Source organism: Diachasmimorpha longicaudata, chromosome 14 (assembly GCF_034640455.1).
Source record: "Diachasmimorpha longicaudata isolate KC_UGA_2023 chromosome 14, iyDiaLong2, whole genome shotgun sequence".
Classification (NCBI taxonomy): Eukaryota; Metazoa; Arthropoda; class Insecta; order Hymenoptera; family Braconidae; genus Diachasmimorpha; species Diachasmimorpha longicaudata.
Genome location: NC_087238.1, coordinates 4758485 through 4777784, shown reverse-complemented (window position 1 = coordinate 4777784; position 19300 = coordinate 4758485). Strand labels below are relative to the sequence as shown.

Genomic DNA, 19300 nt, shown 5'->3' with positions numbered 1-19300 from the left:
CACTTTCATTGACCTTCGAGGGGAACAATTCTGGCCATGTCCCCTGCCTGATTATCATAATTATGACATGGAGATGATGAGCATAGATTGACGGAAAAGCGCAAGCTCGGAGCCTCGACCACCGGAGCTTTCAAATCAATACGACAATGGCCGACTCATGAAGATCAGTCAGGATTCGTCCATGGTGAAGTTCACATCATCTCACTCCCAACGTCAAGTCAAACCAGACATAAACTCCTGGAGCAAACCGATAATTTCTCTGTGTGAGATATGATTTCATCGAACTGAATCGATACCAGTACAATCGAGGATCATTTGGCAGCTTAAATACATCAGTTGACATGCTTGCAATTTATTTCACGAAATAGAGTCTCCATACAGAGCTCAATCGAGGTAACTGACCGTGCGCAACGGTGCTATTAAGGTCGTTGCTGCCCCCAGGATTGCATTTCTCGAGTGGACCTATCCAACATCCTGTCCCAATTAAACCATAAAAAATCATTCTGGTCATCACCAGTACGAGTTCAAAGACTGATTGTATCTGGAAAAGTGAGACAACTGATCATAATTTCCTCAGAGGCATTTCTTCCTGAAGTGGTGTTCATCGGGCCCAGGAACCTCGACTAAAACCACCCCGAGCGGTAGCGTAATTGCACACCGGCCTGATCATTAGGGATTAAATTGAACCCCTTGAACTGCTGAGAATCACTGCTGCAGCATTTTGAAGAAGAAATAATCGTCAGACGACGAATTGACAATTTAATTTTGCTATTATTTGGCGAAATTTGGAGGAATCCAACGATTGGGTCAATTAATAAATTTCGTGCCCTTCGGCATATTCATAAACATCTAGTGGGTAGTGATTGGTTGTTTCGTACTTATTTTCCGAAACATCCCCAAAACGGCAACCCGTCGTCGTTGTTTACGTGCTGCGAGAGGTCGCAAGAGAATAGAGAGAAAAAATTTAACGTCAACGGTGACATGGAAGAAAAGTCATCGGCAAGATTTTCTGAGTATCTATTTGCTAAAATGGGAGGACACGATGTTTCAGCCTCACAGGGCCCTAGGAAGGTGACGGCAGATACCAGGAAATGGATGCGGGAAAATATGCTGCTTTTGGTTACACTGAGTGGTGTTTTACTCGGCGTTGTATTGGGTAAATTATATTTTTAATTTTATGTTTCGATGTGGAGTCATTTTTTCGAGGGATTCAATTTTATTTAGATAACACATCAAACGCTTCATTTTTATTGCGATTATTTTTGGTAATTTTTCTTGTAATTAGATGTTGTTTTAGGTGGAGAAGATCATTTAGGGTCAGGATTCTCATTAAAGATGTTCTGTACCTTTAGCACCAGAGCTCACGTTTTTTTCCACTTTGTTTTACAATTTAGTATTTTTTCTAGAAACAAGTGGGGAATTCCTCTGGTGTCGTATATGATAAAGTTTTCACGACTAATAAATTAGTTTAGTTTTTATATAATTTTCTCTATCGTATCTGCTTCGTAGAACATTTCGTCCCATTGAATTGCATAATTTTTTTTAATAATCGACTCAGAGACGATAATTTTAATTAACCTTTGAATTAATCAAAAGGACAGAGTTCCTCTGATGCCCTCAAACGCATAAAAAAATTACATAAAACATTTCTAATTCAGAACTTAATTGTTTGCCAGGATAATTGTTTAAACATGTGAAGCTACTCCTCATATCGTTGAGCTTAAACCAGTTTACATAAGAAGCTTCGATCAATCAATGACACGTTCATATGCTCTTATACGTTTATCCTATTATTACGTGAACTTCACATTGAAGAAAAGAATCGAATCATATAAGATCGATATCTACCATGAAGTAAACATTATGATAGGCTGTCTCATCCGTTACCGATATCCTCATCGAATGTCAAGACATTTCCGTGACTTTCCATATCCAAAGCCATTTGTATCTCATCAATTATGGGAATTGATTTCGATTCTCGAGTGCAAAGGGCTTTTATGTTGTGGGGAAATATTTTAGTCATTGTGACCTTGTTGCATGTACTTTTCAGCCTTTCAATTCCGAGTGGGTTTTCAGTGTATCGTTACACACGAGTGGGCTGTGAGAACACTTGTTTCAGAAGCTACCGGTATCGATGTGAATTGATGAGTTTCCGTTGATGCGGAATAAGTTATTTCCAATAGCTCTAATTCAAGAGAGACAGGAACAGTTAAAGTAGCTCTACTCTTCAGTTAATTTAAAGATCATCGCAAACTATACAAAATTTCCTTAAAAACTCAATCACATTGAGAATCGTAATTATTTCATTGATTTAATTATCGTTTCTGTTGTTAAAAAAATTTTTAAACCAGAAGATGGCACAGGGAAGTGAATGTTTAAAAATATTGACACTTTCGGAAATTTAATTTATATGCTACAGATTATCTACGAATTTTTTTTAAATTTTGTTCAGGCAAAATGTGGGAAAATTTGGCAATTGAAAATATTTAACAGCAGCAGAAGATAAGAAGTCAGAGGATAATAGAAGAGATGTCCTTGTAATGACTCGCGATATCCGGATTACGTTCCCAGGCTCATATAATTTCCCTTCTTGAAGTGCCCATTTTACTTAGTAAAGGTCAAAGAAGGTGAATTATCTAGGAAAGCACTTGGTACCAGTCCACACCTATCACGCTGGTACGATTCACGCGATGAATGACGAGGATCTGCCAATGATTCAACCCTCAACCCCCAACTGACCCACTTTTTACCAATCACTTATGTAATATCATCTCGTTATAGATAGAGGTGTCATTGTCAACGTGAGGCTTCAGAATTATTGAATTTATGTAGATGGATTGTTATATTTGATAAGTCCATCGTCTTCTTTTCTATTTTACCTCACAAAATACTAATTTTATGAATTTCAGGGTTTGGTTTGCGACCTCTGGGACTGGGTGGAGATGCTGTCATGTTGATAAGCTATCCTGGGGAGTTATTCATGAGACTATTGAAATTGATGATTCTACCGCTTGTAATTGCCAGTCTAATTTCCGGTAACTGACGACAGTAATTGAATTAATTCTTCGATAAAACAATATATTTCAATTGATCTCCATCTGTTCCAGGATCGGCGAGTCTGAACGCAAAAATGAATGGAAAAATTGCTGTTAGAACTCTAGTTTATTTCATTCTGACTTCCTTATTCAACGCCATTCTGGGGGTCGCTCTCGCCCTGTTGATTCATCCTGGAAATTCTGGAATAAGGGAGGCAACAGCCCTGTCAACTCATACCCGTGCGGTTAACATTCTTGACAGTCTCCTAGATCTTGGAAGGTAATGAATAATTATAAAAACCTGTCCTTAATGTTCAGTCATTAACGGTATTCAACCCATAACAAGTAATATTTATGTAGAGACAAAAATAGATCGCTCCTATCGATTAGTCATACATATACTTCGGCCTTTTTATTCACACTGGCTAATACGTTTAAGTGCATTCCACCGTGCCAAACGTTATATTCAATGTGAGCCAATTCACAGGAACAAAGGGAATTTATTCGCTGAACAAACCGCCTGACACTGATTGAGCACCCTTAATATCGCGAGTGTGCCAAAGCCCCAAGGTCCCAACATAATAGAGTCATGGAAATAACGGAATGAAAAAAACCACAGATTTATTTTTTTTTTTTCAATTATGTGAACTCGTTTGACGGAAAAATCGAGCAAAAATTCCTTGGAATTATTTAAATTATTCCTATTTAATTATCATAATAATTTATAACCATTTAGCACTTTGGAACTCTTCGCATATTTCTCGAGGAAGAGGAGTCTTTACTGGCGGTTTTTATTGACCACTTTCCCCCAGAGTTCCTTGTATTTTTTTCTTTTGAGAGTTGCGTTTTTTGAAATTTTTACTGAACATTCGAGTTCTGACTGTTTTGGTTTTGTGCATGATTTCAGAAACATGTTTCCGGACAATTTATTCCAGGCAGCTTTCCAACAAGCACACACAGTCTACGTGCCTAAACAACCGTCACTTCAGAATGAAAGTGACAAGCTCCTGGATCCCAAGGATCTGCCTGAGGAGGAACTGATAAGAGTCATTCAGTACAGAAGTGGCACAAACACACTGGGAATTGTATTTTTTTGTCTTGTTTTTGGGACATTCTTGGGCACCCTCGGGGAAAAAAAGGGTCAAATTGTTATTGAATTTTTTAAAGCTGTTTTCGAAGTCATCATGAGGATGGTTTCTACTGTTATGTGGTAATTATCATCGTTATCCCCGCCTTACATTATTTTTAGTATTTAAGGGGCCGATACCCTCTTATTTTTCAAGTTCTTTTATGAATTTCTGAGAAACAACTGATGAAATCAGCTTAAAAATATCATTTTCACTTAAATGAACTCTCTCATTATTTTTCAGGATGACTCCAATTGGAATAACATCGGTGATAGCTGGAAAAATTCTGGGTGTAAATGATCTGGGCCTGGTCATGTCCCAACTCGCTTGGTTCATTGTCACAGTGGTTGTCGGTGTATTCTTTTATCAGCTCGTTATAATGCAACTTATTTACCTGGCGATCGTTAGAAAGAATCCATTTAAATTCTACGCTGGTCTGGCCCAGGGAACCCTCACCGCCTTCGCCATGGCATCAACGTGAGTCAACGACCTACGAATTCGGGTTCCCCTCACCAACAATTCGAAACAACATCCATCTCGCCTGCCTCACAGGGCCTCAATTTTTTTTTCTCCTCTACTATGATTTTTTTACGTATTATTGTCTTCTCCGCTTCCTGAGGGTTCAATCAGTTTTTTAAATGCTTTTCATCATCAACGTTCCCATTATTGTTCCATCTCCTAGATTTTTTGTGTTTTCCTCGTTGCTAGTGGCTAGTTTTATACGATAAACCTTTTCAAAAATCCTTTTCCATTTTCCACGATTTTGACTCAAAATTACAATAGACAAGAAATTGATGATAGAGTATGTTTCAGCCAGCCATTGGAGGCTTTGCGAGGCCGAGGCGGTTCCCTTGAGTCTTTACCCATTCACTTCATTCGGGTCTTGCACAGCGTTGACATAATTTTGCATTTTTCATCGTAGAACAGTCCCAACATTCATCAAACTCTCATAATTACTTCAGTTATGATAGAAATTGATTTAACGCCAGTCAATTATGCAAAGCAAACGAGTTTTGACTCCACGGACCTTTAAATTTTGCATTCATCTCTCATCTCTCATCTCTCATCGTACGTTGATGAATTAAATTCACTAGGAAACGATGATAATTTGAGAGGAAACGCTGTGAAAGGCTCGTAGTGTCCTAGTCCTTTCCAAAAAGCCCTCATTGAATTTTCCAGAATTAAGAAAAAACAAAAAATCATTGAAATTGACAAAAAGAAAGAGCGATTGAGAGGTATGCAGCCCCAGGTGGCACTTAGGATGCCGATACTTCCGGTTCTGTAATTGCCTGTGACGGGTGAAATGATAAAGCACAGATAATTAATACGATTGATGTTTTTTGGTCATCATTTGAACCGGAAGTCAGCTGACTCCGTGTCACTTGGACTGGATTAATGGGTGTGGAAGTTGAGTCTGTCCTCTGCGCACATCTCTGCATTTGACTGATTTTTATTTTGTCTTTAGAATTCAATAGAAGAATTTGTAATCGATTAGTTTTTAATTGATCGTGGCAGTTGAAGCGAGAAATCGAGTCAAAGAAAGATGAGGATGGAGAGACGAAGACGCGGTTTCCACGCCGCAGATTGTTGAACAAAGAAAAACAATTGCTTGAGACAATTATTTTCAAAACTTCATTTTCCAAACGTCAAAAATATATTTCAGTATTGATATTTGTGGGTAGTGATGAGTAATTAAAGAAACTGGGAAAATATTGTTGTTTGCGTTGATCCAAAAATTCTGTAATTGCAGGGGGTGAACGGTGTTATCGATGACTGGCGAGCGGCTAAGCAGCGTCACCCATTAATATCTTTCATTAACTATCTCATTTGTTTAATTTTATTACTGTCGGCTGGGATAGCGTTAAGCAACGATCATTTTCCCAGTTTAATTAAGATCAATGTGGACGAGTTTTTTAGAAACTCATGCCCTTGAGGTTTTATTGGTTTTTTTCATTTTTGATCTAATTTTCATTGGAATACTTGAGTGTGTGTGGACGTCCGCATGACATGGGCCCTTCCCATGCGTATGTCCCCACATGACGAGAGTGAATTCATGAATTTCATTGATAAATCCGAGTCTTTCCTCCAATTTATTCTCTAGGCATGGGATGTTGTTCAAATGAAGAGAAAATTCTCTGTGGTCAAGTTGGAGAAGAGAGATAATTTCCCAACTATTTACTATAGTTTCTAAGCGAGAACATCTTCATTCCCTTCTTTCCACAGAGTTTCTCAACATGCAAGAACCTTCAAATCGACATGAAAAAAAAAACGAAAAGATAGAATTGTTACAGACTCTAACCGATGATACTTTGTGTGTGGATTAAATTTTTACAGAAACACATCAGAATGAATAAACTGTGACTGAGTGAGTTACAGTACTACTATATGAATATCAATGATGATGTATTAGATCAAACGACATGCGGCCTATTTGCAGGTGGTTTTCTATTCATAGAAAACAGTTCTGAATGAACCGAGCAATAAACTCAGTATCGGGGTGTGTTGGTAAGTAATAATGGCCGCAGATAAAGGTACAATACAACGTTTGTTCCAGGATGTATCCAGCGAAGCCTCATCAGAGTACATCTCGTGAATGAAAAAAAAAACGTTTTTCTTTTCAGATATTACCTCTGACATTTATTTTTCAGTTTTCCCCCATACGAACGGTCATTCTGGTCAATCACCTCCATAAATGGTGGATAAATGACTGAGTAACAAATACTTAATTGATTATAAAGTCCGGGAGATGATTTCAATTTTTTAAAAATTTACATTTCTGATTTTTATCATTTTTTTCGATTTTCAAATCGTTTTCCTAGTTTTGAAGAGTGTGTGGACATTGATTGCAACAGAATGATATGTATTATTGAATCAGAGAATGAATGAGCCAGAATGACCTCCCAATAATTCCCAAAGGAAGTGGAGATATCCTTGGAGTTCATCGGATTGATAGCGTCGGGGAATATTAATTGATAAAAATTAGGTGATTTCATTGTCTTGGGATTTCCTAACAAAGATTTGCACAGGGCGGCGGCACTTCCTGTTACTTTTCGACTGATGACGGAGAAGCTAAGTGTCGACCCGAGGGTCACGAGATTTGTACTACCCATTGGATGCAACATTAATATGGATGGAACAGCACTTTTTGTATCAACTGCCAGTGTTTTTATCGCACAGATGAACGGAATTTTCCTGGGCTTCGGGGAAATTGTCACCGTCATGTAAGATTTTATTTTCTTCAATATTCAAGTGATCAATCGCGTGTCATGTAAACAGAGGTCGCATAAACCTCACCTAGAGAATATGAAATTTGCTGCATTTGAACTCACTTTTCGAGGAAAATTTTTGATGCATAAGACGTTTTTTCACGACTGTGTCTTTATTATTAAAAAAAAATAATAACAACACATGGTACATTCACCGATGTTATGTATTCGTATTTAGATTGACATCAACTGCAGCTAGTGTATCTTCTGCATCAGTTCCTAGTGCAGCTCTGGTGCTTCTTCTCGTTGTCTTGAGTGCCATCGACGCCCCTGTACAAGATGTTTCACTTTTATTTGCTATAGATTGGTTTGTGTAAGTATAATGCATTTTATCTTTCACCATCAACCCTCTTAATTGAGCAATCAATCATGTTTTGTTCATTTTTGTTCACAAAAAGAAATCATTTTTAAAAATTACGTAACTTTTTTTTTTAATTCTGAAGCAAAGTCACGTTTTTCACAACAAAAACCACAAAAACAATACCAACATCAATAATAACAATCATATTAATAATAAGAATCATGATAATAATAACAACCGCGTTTTAAATTGGCTGAGTCTAAGATAATGAGTTTAATCAGTGTAGCGATAAAAAAATACAAAAAAAAAAATCTAAATAATAATTTTGACTATTAAGGGACCGAGTAAGAACCACCAATAACATGTTGGGTGACTGCTATGCCGCCGCTGTTGTTGAACATCTCTCGAAAAAAGAACTTATGGCTCTGGATGCTGCAGCATACCAAGTGAGTGAAGTATGATGAAATAATTTCGATAGTATGAAGACAAATTTTAATAAAAATTGTAATACATTGTGTTCTTACTAATTAACAGTCAGAAACAGTTGTACTACCAACAACAATAGTCAATGGCTGTATATCAGCGAATCGAGTACCCGATCCTGATACAGTTATCGTGGAAATGCAGGACGAGACTCGAATATCCGGCATCGCCAAGTAAAAAAACTTGTCGGTAGGGCTAGGATCACGTTACTCAACATCACTGTGGGCACTGCATTCATCATCCCATCATTAGTCCAATTATTTTTCCTTCATATGGTGTACGATAATATTCACGAATCTGTCCTTTAGTGGGATAGAAAAGTAAATTTTGCGTATTGTGTCAGATTTGTAGGAGAAAAAAATAACTGAAGTGCGGACTAAATTGTTGGGAGTGAATGATCAATCCAAGGAGGATATACAGGAAAAAAAATGATTTTTCAATTTGTCGTTTTTTATTTAAGTCATTACTTGGCAATTCTCATTAAGTTTAAATTAATATTTTCTCAGTGTACGAAAATTTGAAAGATAGTTGAAAATTGTCTGATATTTTCCACCATTTATTGATGTGGTTTATTCACTCCAGATCGTTCTGATCATTTGTTTCCATTTATGGAAATTTTTCCACCCCCTTTTGACTGATATTCCCCCCAAAGTTTCCCCGCATTTCATAAATATTTTTTTCTTATTATCAAAGGCTCTCACTGACCTGGAAAAAAAATCTGATTCGGCATGAATTTCTCATCTTTCAATTCACGCCCCAAAAATTCTCATCCACCCCAATCAAAGGAGATACCCCTCATTGAACTTATGCGCTTCTTTGGTGTACACATAACACAGACAGACAGTAAAATCAGAATCGTTGAACGAAAAAAATCTCCTGATCAATCACAGTGAATTAACATTTTAATTTACAGTTTGACAGGCTGTCAACCCTTGCCAAGCAACACTATTTCTGAGGAGACTGTCTGACCAACGGTCGTATCACGTTTACCAAACGTGATTAATAATCATCTTGTTATATCAAAGCGATCTCACACATCTGATGATATATACTGGGTAATGTGAAGATATTCAAACAATTACCATAGATAATTATTTCAAGGAACCACAATTTGTGCTCCGCGCCATTACAACTTGACAAATAATTACATATTCGTGTGGGAACAACCTGCGACCCATTCGAATTCTAGTGAGTTAATTCTAGGGTACAATTATTTTTGGCATTTTTTATGAAATTTTTCTTTTTCGATAAAATGATAAAAGCATATCGGTGAATAGTCAATAATTCTGTAGAGGTGTGGGAGAATCATGAGTGTTGTTAATATCTCGGTGAAAATGGAGGCATTAATTTTCAACGAATGTTTATTACACCATCCTCATCATCCTTATTTAATTATTTTTAATTCCCACAATTGAATTTGTTTATAAAATACGCGTAATATTCAAAGCATAATTAATAACTTACATGAAACGTGTTCTTTCATTTAAATAAATTGTAAACGATCGGAACAAAAGAAAATATGTGATATAATTATTCAGCCGTTTTAAACGGTTTTCCATATTATTATTTATTCGTGCGAAAGCCCAGTTATGATTTTTTTACTGCTCTTGGTGACTGAAAGTTGATAATTTTTTTTCGGTAGATTCGACGATTATCATCGGACATATATTATGGTGCCTTATTTCGGTGCGCCAGTTTCTACAAAAATTTGGCGCGATGAAAGTACGCGTTATTTTTCAAAATCTCATTTCTCCGTATTAATATGGTGCTCGTAGTATTTAAGTGAGAGAATTAAAAAAAACCGACGTTAAAATCTAATGGGGATTTTGTTCTAATAAAATATCTAGGATGAGTAGATCGATGAACAAGTGTCGAGGTTTAATTTTCAATGTTATTCATTAGGATGTACCGTTGAACTGGCCTTGCCAACAAAAATAATAATGGACTGTGAGTACTCTTGGGGCACAAGAAATGTAATGAGATTGATTGGTAAAATACCACGGTGATGGTTATTCAAATATCTGAGAATCGTAAGACTGCCTGTGAGAGATGTGATGAGGTAAATTCTAATCAATTCGGTCATCGCAGGGAATCAATGCTTAAGATGTTGAGATAAATGATAAATTATTTCAATGTGATTGTCAAAGGATTGGGTGAGTTATTGAAATAATTTCACAATAGACTTGAGTTTACAAATCAGAGTGAAGTGCAACAAAATTACGGGGAAACATTAGCTCCTTGAAAAAAGGTCGAAAAAATCGTGTGAAAAAAAAAATGTGAACAGATAAGTTCAGAAAATATTGTGTACAACAGTTTGTTGGTGTTTATTTAATTGTAAAATGCAAAATAATAATTTGTAAGAGGTTGTCTTCAGGAGGTAATTGCAAGACAATTTTCAAAAACAATTCACAGCTCATTGAAATTGGTAAATGGAATGTTGGAAAATAAATCACAGGTTTGTAAAGATTTGCCAATTATAGATACTAGGTAAAATCGATATGTGTATATCAAAAGTCGTTGAAAGGTGAACTAGATAGTGTAGTGTGTACGGTTTTTATCACCAAAAAAAATGCAAAACCAAAATGATGTTCTAGTCAACACGTTTAATATAAGGAATGAAAGTATTATACTACTCATTTACATGTCAAAATTATTAACACGATTTCTCATTGATCATCGTTGATGATTCCTCGAGAGAATCAGTGGAGATGAGTTGATTCGCCATTAACTTACCTCTCGTTTTCATGAACAAGTCTACATGTAGAGTTATTACCCCTTGAGAAACAAACACTTACCAAAATTTAGTGTGAACTGATCGATGTGTTTATGTACTAAAGACTCAACAAGTTGTATGACTAATAAATGCAGGTTTATACACGAAGATAACTGAAACATTCCTTTCTGAATGTCATTCCCCAATAAATGTCCTCTGGATGGGTAGATAAATAAATTATCTCAATTTTTTTTCACTAAAAAATTCATTTACTATAACTGCAAGAATTCTCCGTCTCCCTTGGTGACAGATTTTTTTTTATACAATAATCTAAGACAATATCGTACAAAATATTTTATCTCTAGAAAAATTCTTAAACTGTCGTACCATAAGAATCAGTTCTTTCTTGGTGATTAAATGATGGAGTGGCTTCTGGACGAACACTTTACAATCGAAGCTCTTCTCAATTCATCACACGAGACTGCCAAAAAATCTATACAATTTTTTAAATCGCGTTGAATAGCAATTGAATGTCAGTCACATGAGAAAAAATTCACATTTTTGTTATCACGAAAAATGATTAATGATGAGAAGGAAGAAAAAATTTATAATTTATATACAGTTGCTACTTAAATCTAAATTGCCAGTCTGATAACCGTCGATCAATCGAATGTCAATGAAATATTTACAGTATTGCAATCGATCGGAATGATTTTCTTCAAAATTCAAAAATAATAGGACATGTACACGTTATATTACAACAACTAATGAATCATAAACAATTGAAGTCTCAAAGCATTTAAAATCAATTGTCTCCTAATTGTCAAATGATATCAATGAAGTTGAGCATGATATTTTCGTTGAAATAAATTAAATAAAACATTCAGTTCTAAATCCTCAATTCATTATCGACAACCGGCATTCTGTTGCCTCCTTGTCTCGGTGCTGACGTTGGCACCAGGGGACTGATACTGGGACTTCTAGTGGCTAGTGGTGACAACGATGGTGAGAAACTTGGACTCAGTGCAGCTGATGGAAATGTCGAGGCATCATGACTGATTGGTGATCTTGGAAGAATCCCCCTGGCAAGTGCTGGTGCTGCCATTGATCTAGGAGCAACTGATGTCAGCAGTGGAGGTGGTGGTGCCTTATGTACACTTTTTAATCTGGCGCTACCACTTGAATTTGTCGAATGAAAACTAGCAGTATCGTCTTTGAGCCTCGCTATTTCACCAAAAACATGAGCCAAAGGTTGATACTGAGGCCCCCAATCGAGAAGGTAATCCCAATTATAAGAACCAGTAAGTTCCTCTTCACTATGTACTATTGAACTCAATGAACCATTCATGGATGGCCCTCCTGGTACCCCAAGACCCGACGCTGGTCCTCCACTCTCACTTCCTATTTTTCCATAAATCAGCGTCGCTATTTCTGCCTCAGTAACAGCTTCGTCCTCGAACAAATGTAAACTGTCAAGTGGTAGAGCTTCTGGTGGACGTCTAGGTGTACCACTTGGTGGATCAACAATGCCAAGTCTCGCCAGATACTCTTGCGTATTATGAACAGACAGATCACTAGCTGAATCTGTTGTTTGTCCCTCATTGATCATTCTGATCTCCTCGTCCTCACCATCATCCTCAGCTGATCCTCGTCCAGACGATCCACTCTGATCACTTCCCGATATCTCCGAAGTGGCGTGCTGTTGTCCCTGCCCGGAGGTCCCATATGGCGGTATCTCATCGTATTTGGGGGGTGCAAATTGACAGCCCCCACCCCCACCTCCAGTACTATTTGAACCACCGACATTACTACAATTTCCGACATTTCCGACACTTCTTATTGGAATTGTATCGAAGGCGCTCGGATCCACGTAACTGTTGGAGCTCGTCGCATTGCTCTCCCCAGTGAGACCAGGTTTCGTATTATTCTTAAGTTTTTTACTCCTGAAGTGAAGGAATAAAAATATCGCTCCAAAACTGGCTATCAACAGCACTAGAGTAATCAGAAGTCCCAGGGCCCAGTCTGCAAGTCCTGATGACGTCGCAATTGCCATGTTCGTTCCTAAATTACTGGGCGTTGCGAGCGAATTCTCCCCACCATAAACACTATTTTCATTATCATTATTATCAAATCGAATTTCCACGACAGTCATATTGAACAGAGAGCCTTGTCTGCCAGAGCTGGCTGACACCACTAGTCTGGAAGACTCCTCTATAGCATCAAAATGAAATTTCTTCTTCAGAATAAGAGTCCCAGTTGTTCTATTGATCTTGAAGTAAGGATGCTGAGATGTCAATTGATAGACAACTCTCCCATCAGGACCTTTGTCTCTGTCTGTTGCTGTCACATGCCCAATTATACTACCAACTTGACTCTGACCATTTCTAAGAGTAAATTTGTACATTCGTTCGGTGAATTGTGGGTAAAATTCATCCCTCGAGTCAATCTCAATGCGAACTCGCACCTCAGCTGTTCTACCCCCAGTGTCAGTCGCTTTCAGGGTGAATGCGTAACGATTTCTCTGCTCATAGTCGAATATCGCACGAGTTGTTACGGATCCAGTGGTTGCCTCGACGTTGAAGAGCTTCCAACTGTCGTCAATCTCCGAGAAGCCTGATGCTGCTGCTGAGACTATTGAGTAGTTGACACTGCCAAATATTCCTCTGTCAAGATCTGATGCCATTGCAGAGAATACGCGAGTGCCGATTGCTTCATTTTCACCGACGAATTCAAGATATTCTGATACAGCGAATCTCGGAGAATTGTCATTCACATCTTCGAGGTTTATCCTGATTTTTGCGAGGGTACAGAGGGGATTCGTGTCAGTGTCACATGCCAGGACGATGAGACTGTACGTTTGTGGGGAGAGATCGCAGTCCAGGGTGGAATTCACGAAAATAGTCCCCGTCGTGCTGTTGACTGTGAAGAGGCCAACGTCGTTGCCAGAAGTGATTGAATAAGAAATCGTTGATGCTGGGGTTTTGACTAAGTCATTGTCAGTAGCAAGAACACTCAGGAGATTCGTCCCAGGGGGTGAGTCTTCTGGGATTGATACTTCACGACTCTTCTCCACGAAAACTGGGTAGTTATCGTTGACATCGGAGATATCAATTGATATCAGGATCACATCAGAGGTAGACAGACTGTCGGATGATCTGTTTGAGGCTTTAGAACTCAAGTGTAGGACGTATTTGTCTTTGGTCTCTCGGTCGAGATTTTTTATCAGTATTAGGTCACCTCTGGATACCTCGAACGTTCCGTCATCTCCGGATACAATGACTCCATCGAGTAGTCCTACATCTGTTAATTTTAGGATCGTCGTTCCTCTCGTTGCGTTCTCACTGATGTTCAGTTGGAATTCCTTGTTTGATGAGGAACTCCTGAGTCCACTCAGTCTAATGATCACTGAACAATTAGACGACAAGGGCGGTTTGCCAGAATCTTTAGCAACTACTGTCAGTTCAATGTCTTTTGGCAGTGGTCGACTCAGAGCTGATTTATTGGCAGTCACTACTCCTGTGTCAGGATGAACTGAGAATCCTTCCACTGGGTGGGGTAAATAATAACGTATCATCCTGTTGACTTCCAAGAAATCGTCGTCTGTTGCATTGACTATCGCTATTTCTTCGAGATTGTCTGGACCCTCTGACAATGTCGTGATGTAGGCATTTTGGTGGAATCTCGGGGCATTATCATTGACGTCTGTCAGTCTGACAACTAGTTCGGTGGTGGTCTCGTGGATTTCGTCGCTGGCGATCACTTGGAGACTGTATTCATAGCGTTCCTCGGCGTCCAGGGGCTGTCTCAGGATCACTTTACCACTGTATCGGTCGATGCTGAAGGGAACTGACTCGGTGGTCTTACCGAAGCGATAGGTCAGAGCTGGGGAGCTGTCAACGTCGTTGGCAGTCATCGTGGTCAATACTGCTCCGACCGAAGTATCTGAAAAAAAAATTGAGAATTTTTAGCCGGTGAATTTCGAAAATTCGGATTCTTCAGCCTCCGACATTTTAATTAAATGTTTGGTTTAATTTTTTTATTTTGTTTCTCGACGAAACAGTATTATTGACAAAATAAACCTCACACTGTAAATATTTTATGCGACAAGAGTAGTTAAGTGATGGAATCTCCATTGATGGGTTACCTACAACTTTCATTGTTTTTTTTTTCTGGTTTTCTCTTTCAAACTGAGACACACTTATGCTCGTACTTAAAATGCATTGGATACTGCCTATCAAGGCAATTCATCTACCTGAGTGGAGAGAAACGACGTACGTTCCTCAAGTCTCTCTTCAGTACATAAAGGAAGCAAAACAAATAAATGGATGAGCGAGTAAAAAATGTTATGAAACTTAAAAAGAGAGGTATCGAATTTAAAAATGAAGAAAAAAAAACTAAGTAATTTCTTTTTCGATCTTCTCTGCCCTCTCTCACTTTCCCTTCTGCTTTTTTTTTCGCTCATGTTCTCATTTCGAATGATCGCGTGTATGGAATCGGTGTGAATTATCGAGAAGTGAAAATGGAATGAAACGACTGGAATGAGAGAATGAAGAGAGAAAAATAAAATCAAATTTTACTGATAATTATTGATACGAGATATTTTAATATATCGATTCGGAGTGAATTGGGGTGATGTCCCTGTGGTGTTTGATACAGTAATACGTACCCCAGGGTGACCTAAACAAGTGTGAAAAGAGAGTCCTTAACGTCCTGTCATAAATTCCCCCCGGTTGACCATTAAAGTCATGTAAATCGCTTTTCGACTGGTGCTGTTCACCTTTGAGGTGCCAACAAACTCCGGCCAATGAGTACGTGAGAATATATTCAAAGGCCATCATCGAGGAACATGAATTCTTAATTAAAATAATTACTCTCATAGGCCATTGGTTAAAAGTTAATTTCAATTAATCACAGATAGAAAAATATTTTCCAAATATTAATTTACCATTAATTTTCTACCATATGATTTCAGGTGAATTGGTATCAACCAATTTAATCCTTTTACGGAAATGCAGTGCAGTGTGCACGCGATTAAAATCCTCTATACCGCAAAGTCTGAATATAAACTCTTCGTATTCTTATTTTTCTTGTTCTTCCTCTTCTCATCCACATTTGGAAAGAGAGTTCCGCGATGAAAACGAGTTCAAGAAACCATTAAAACGCAGGCGGGGCTGAAGGATATCCTCCCCATCGGTAATTCTCCTGGGGTAATTAAAATCTTTCGATTCAACTCGAGTAATTAAAATCAATTATCGGTCAAGCGATAACCATTCACGTGGTAAAAAAATATTCCCCTATTCCGTCATGTGATTTCATTGATGAAAATAACAGTACGATAAATGCACATTTAATGGTGAAAATTATGTTGTCAAAATTTGAGTTTAATTTTCCATGCGAGAAAATTACCAAGCTATCATAGATCAGAAGCGTCTATCCGCCCACGTTACCACGAGATGAGGTCTTAACGAAACAACCAACGGAGAAATGAAACGTGAAAATAAAATGTGAAAAACAAAAGTCAAGCAAGTTGTGCTGCAAGTATAAAGTTAAGTGGTAAAGAATTTATGCCGACATTAAAGTCCAACTGTTCCGAACAATCTGCATAACTTAGGGAGAGATAGGAGGCTACGAGTGGGCCCCACCTTGTCTCCCATAGCCATATTGTTCCTCAATTCTTTCTCGTCTTTTTAACCAACCGGAGCATTGACAGGATACGATTCAATGAAGAACACAACTCTGTCCTCCCTTGCTGTTATTCATTTTCGTTGAATTTTGACAGACAGCTCCTGGGTAACACGTCATCACGTACATGTCATTGTTAGTGAAAATAAAATGATAATTTTTATATGAGACGATAATTGGTATTGATGCTGTTCGAATGCAGATCCCAATGTTAATTATGACGTCTTTATGTTGTCGTCAGTGAGATAAATATTTCATCTTCTGGGAAATATAAACTCTACCCAGTGGAGTTCTACCTCAAATGCAACTTACAATTAGATAATTTTCCTGGGCATCCGTGACGAATGTATAACTATCCCAGAGCAATCCTGAACTTCCGTTAATTCATGACATGTGATATGCCCCTTGATTCATTCCAACCCAATGGTGGGTATTAAAAATGTAATCACGATAACACAACGGTACTTTACCATACAAATAGACAAACCACGCAAATTGTTGATAGTTTTATCCGCGATCAAACTGTTTTACGTGATATAATAGTATCAGATAATCCCCGGAGAATCGCCTCGATGAATACCCAAGATATAATACATGATTGCTCACCTTCTGGAATGGATATCACATTGTGTCCCGGAAAGGTTGGCTGATTGTCATTGACGTCAATCACTCGAATGCTCAGGGCTGTTGTCCCAGTGAGTTGAGGATTTCCCTGATCAGTTGCAATTATCGTTAATCTGTACTTCTCCCGAATTTCTCGATCCAGTGCAATATTCGTACGCACTACACCACTGTAAGGTGGACTGATGATGAAAGCATTGTCAGGATTACCGTCCACGATGTGGTAAAGAATTTTACTGTTGACTCCCTGATCAGCATCACTTGCTGAGAGTTTAACGACGAAATTTCCTTTGGCATTTCCTTCGAGGACTGTCGCTGAGTACTGGCTCTGGGTAAAAATTGGTGGATTATCGTTGACATCAGATATCCGGATCACCAGTCTGGCATAAGCTTCCAGGGGATCTGGCCCAGTTGTCTTGGCGACTAACGTCAAAATTCTACTTGATGATACTCGAATGTCCTTGGACATGTGATTATCCGAATTGCTTTTCCAGAGATTGTGGTGATCATCAAAATTCATCGACAACTCAGCGTCGAGTCTCGATGGATCATTAACTTTAACAGTACCACTCTCCTCGTCGATGATGAACGTGTCGTACTCATTACCAGTGCCTATTGAATAAGACATGTGCTGTCGACGTCCATCTGATCTCACAGCTGTCACTCGAATGATCTCAGTGTTGAAGGGCGAATTTTCCGGTATGACAGCCTCGTATGTGTTATTTTGGAACATCAGCATTGGATTGAGGTCATCAGCATCACCGACTTTGAGTTCAATCAGAGCTGTCGACGACTTTGGGGGATTCCCTCGGTCCCTGGCAATTACCGAAAGATGAAATGTTCTGCCGAATTCTTGGACGAGGGTTGTGGTGGCTGTTATCACACCAGTGGTCGGATGAATCCGGAATTTTGGCTTCTCCTCTTCGTGAGAAAATGAGTAAATGATTTCTCCGTTGATACCAACGTCACTGTCTTTAGCTTTTACTTGGAGAATATTGTGACCAGGTTGGGTGGATGATGGCACTGTTGCTCGGAATGGATTTATTTCGAAAACTGGGGAATTGTCATTGACGTCACTCAGATTTATCTCGACTGGTATCGTTGTACTTTTTGCATCGTACAAACCACCATCAGTGGCAACCACTAGGAAGTTATACGTTGCCTGGCGTTCACGGTCCAGTTGCCTAAACAGATAAAAATCATTTTTGATGTACAAGATATTTTAATTGTTACATCATGATGTTAATGAGGAACTGGAGTGTTTTGGGGAGTTGGAAAAAAAATAAAAGTTCGGGTTTAAAATTTACCTATTCAAATTAGCCAGAGTTACCTATTAATTGATTCATCAAACTGATCGAAACCTTTAAGTGAAGAGTGAAACATCAATTGCGAAACTCATCACGTTAAAGCCGTTTTAAATATCAAGTGGCATAAATTCTCGATTGAATATATCTCAAACATAATTTTATAATTCACGACTGCATTAATGTCCCATCTCCTTCACAAGTCCATTTTTTCCCAACCCCTCTTAACTTATTTTCAATCTGAATGTTTGAATGGTCAAAAAGACTGCGAAAAAACGTCTGTTGGCTTTGCGTACGCGTCTTTTTGCAGTATTACAAAATAAATCCATTGAAATGCCATGTGGAGCCTTCGGATAAAATGACACACGACTGTTGTATAAAAAAATTCCCCATGTTTATAATACCAACCCCAATGTGAAAGCGGAAGAGGAGAATTGACCATATTTATTTCCTAACATTTCACCTTGAACACCACCGCTCTTGTATTTCTGTGATAAACCCAGAACGACACGAAGTAAACCATGTCTATGGTTCCCTCGTGATGCAAAGAAATGTCAATGGACAATAATAACGAAGGGAGAAAATCACAGGTGACCGTATATTCACTGCTTTTGTTGGCAGTTTATCAACGAGTCTACTAAAAAATTACTGGATTTCTCTGAATCATCAGCCGAAATTTTCTCTTAATATTCAATTCTGACATTAATACCATCCATTCATTTGAAATTCTCTTCAACTATATAAAGGAGAAATCTCTCAGCTTCATTC

The 19300-nt window shown here is 38.2% G+C and overlaps 2 protein-coding genes across 3 annotated transcripts in view; one reads left to right on the top strand and one right to left on the bottom strand.

Moving 5' to 3' along the window:
• The first annotated feature begins 158 nt into the window (after positions 1-158).
• LOC135169184 (excitatory amino acid transporter) lies at positions 159-11098 on the top strand. Of its 2 annotated transcripts, none has more exons than XM_064133936.1 (10): positions 159-1156; positions 2910-3035; positions 3108-3315; positions 3943-4245; positions 4406-4639; positions 7189-7383; positions 7607-7741; positions 8067-8175; positions 8264-8385; positions 9126-11098. In XM_064133936.1, the coding sequence occupies exons 1-10, from the start codon at positions 982-984 to the stop codon at positions 9178-9180; spliced, it is 1662 nt and encodes a 553-aa protein (XP_063990006.1). In that variant the 5' UTR covers positions 159-981; the 3' UTR covers positions 9181-11098. The 2 variants fall into 2 exon arrangements, with proteins under 2 accessions (XP_063990006.1, XP_063990007.1); XM_064133937.1 differs by having other exon boundaries at positions 160-1156; positions 8264-8401.
• Positions 11099-11171: 73 nt separating this feature from the next.
• The window catches only part of Ds (dachsous), a 94129-nt gene continuing 86000 nt past the window's right edge, over positions 11172-19300 (bottom strand). The window contains exons 10-11 of the mRNA XM_064133911.1: positions 17214-18412; positions 11172-14867 (exon numbers count right to left, since the gene is read on the bottom strand). Of these exons, the coding sequence (XP_063989981.1) occupies positions 11815-14867; positions 17214-18412 (4252 nt within the window). The 3' untranslated portion in view covers positions 11172-11814. The remainder of the gene's footprint in view (positions 14868-17213; positions 18413-19300) is intronic.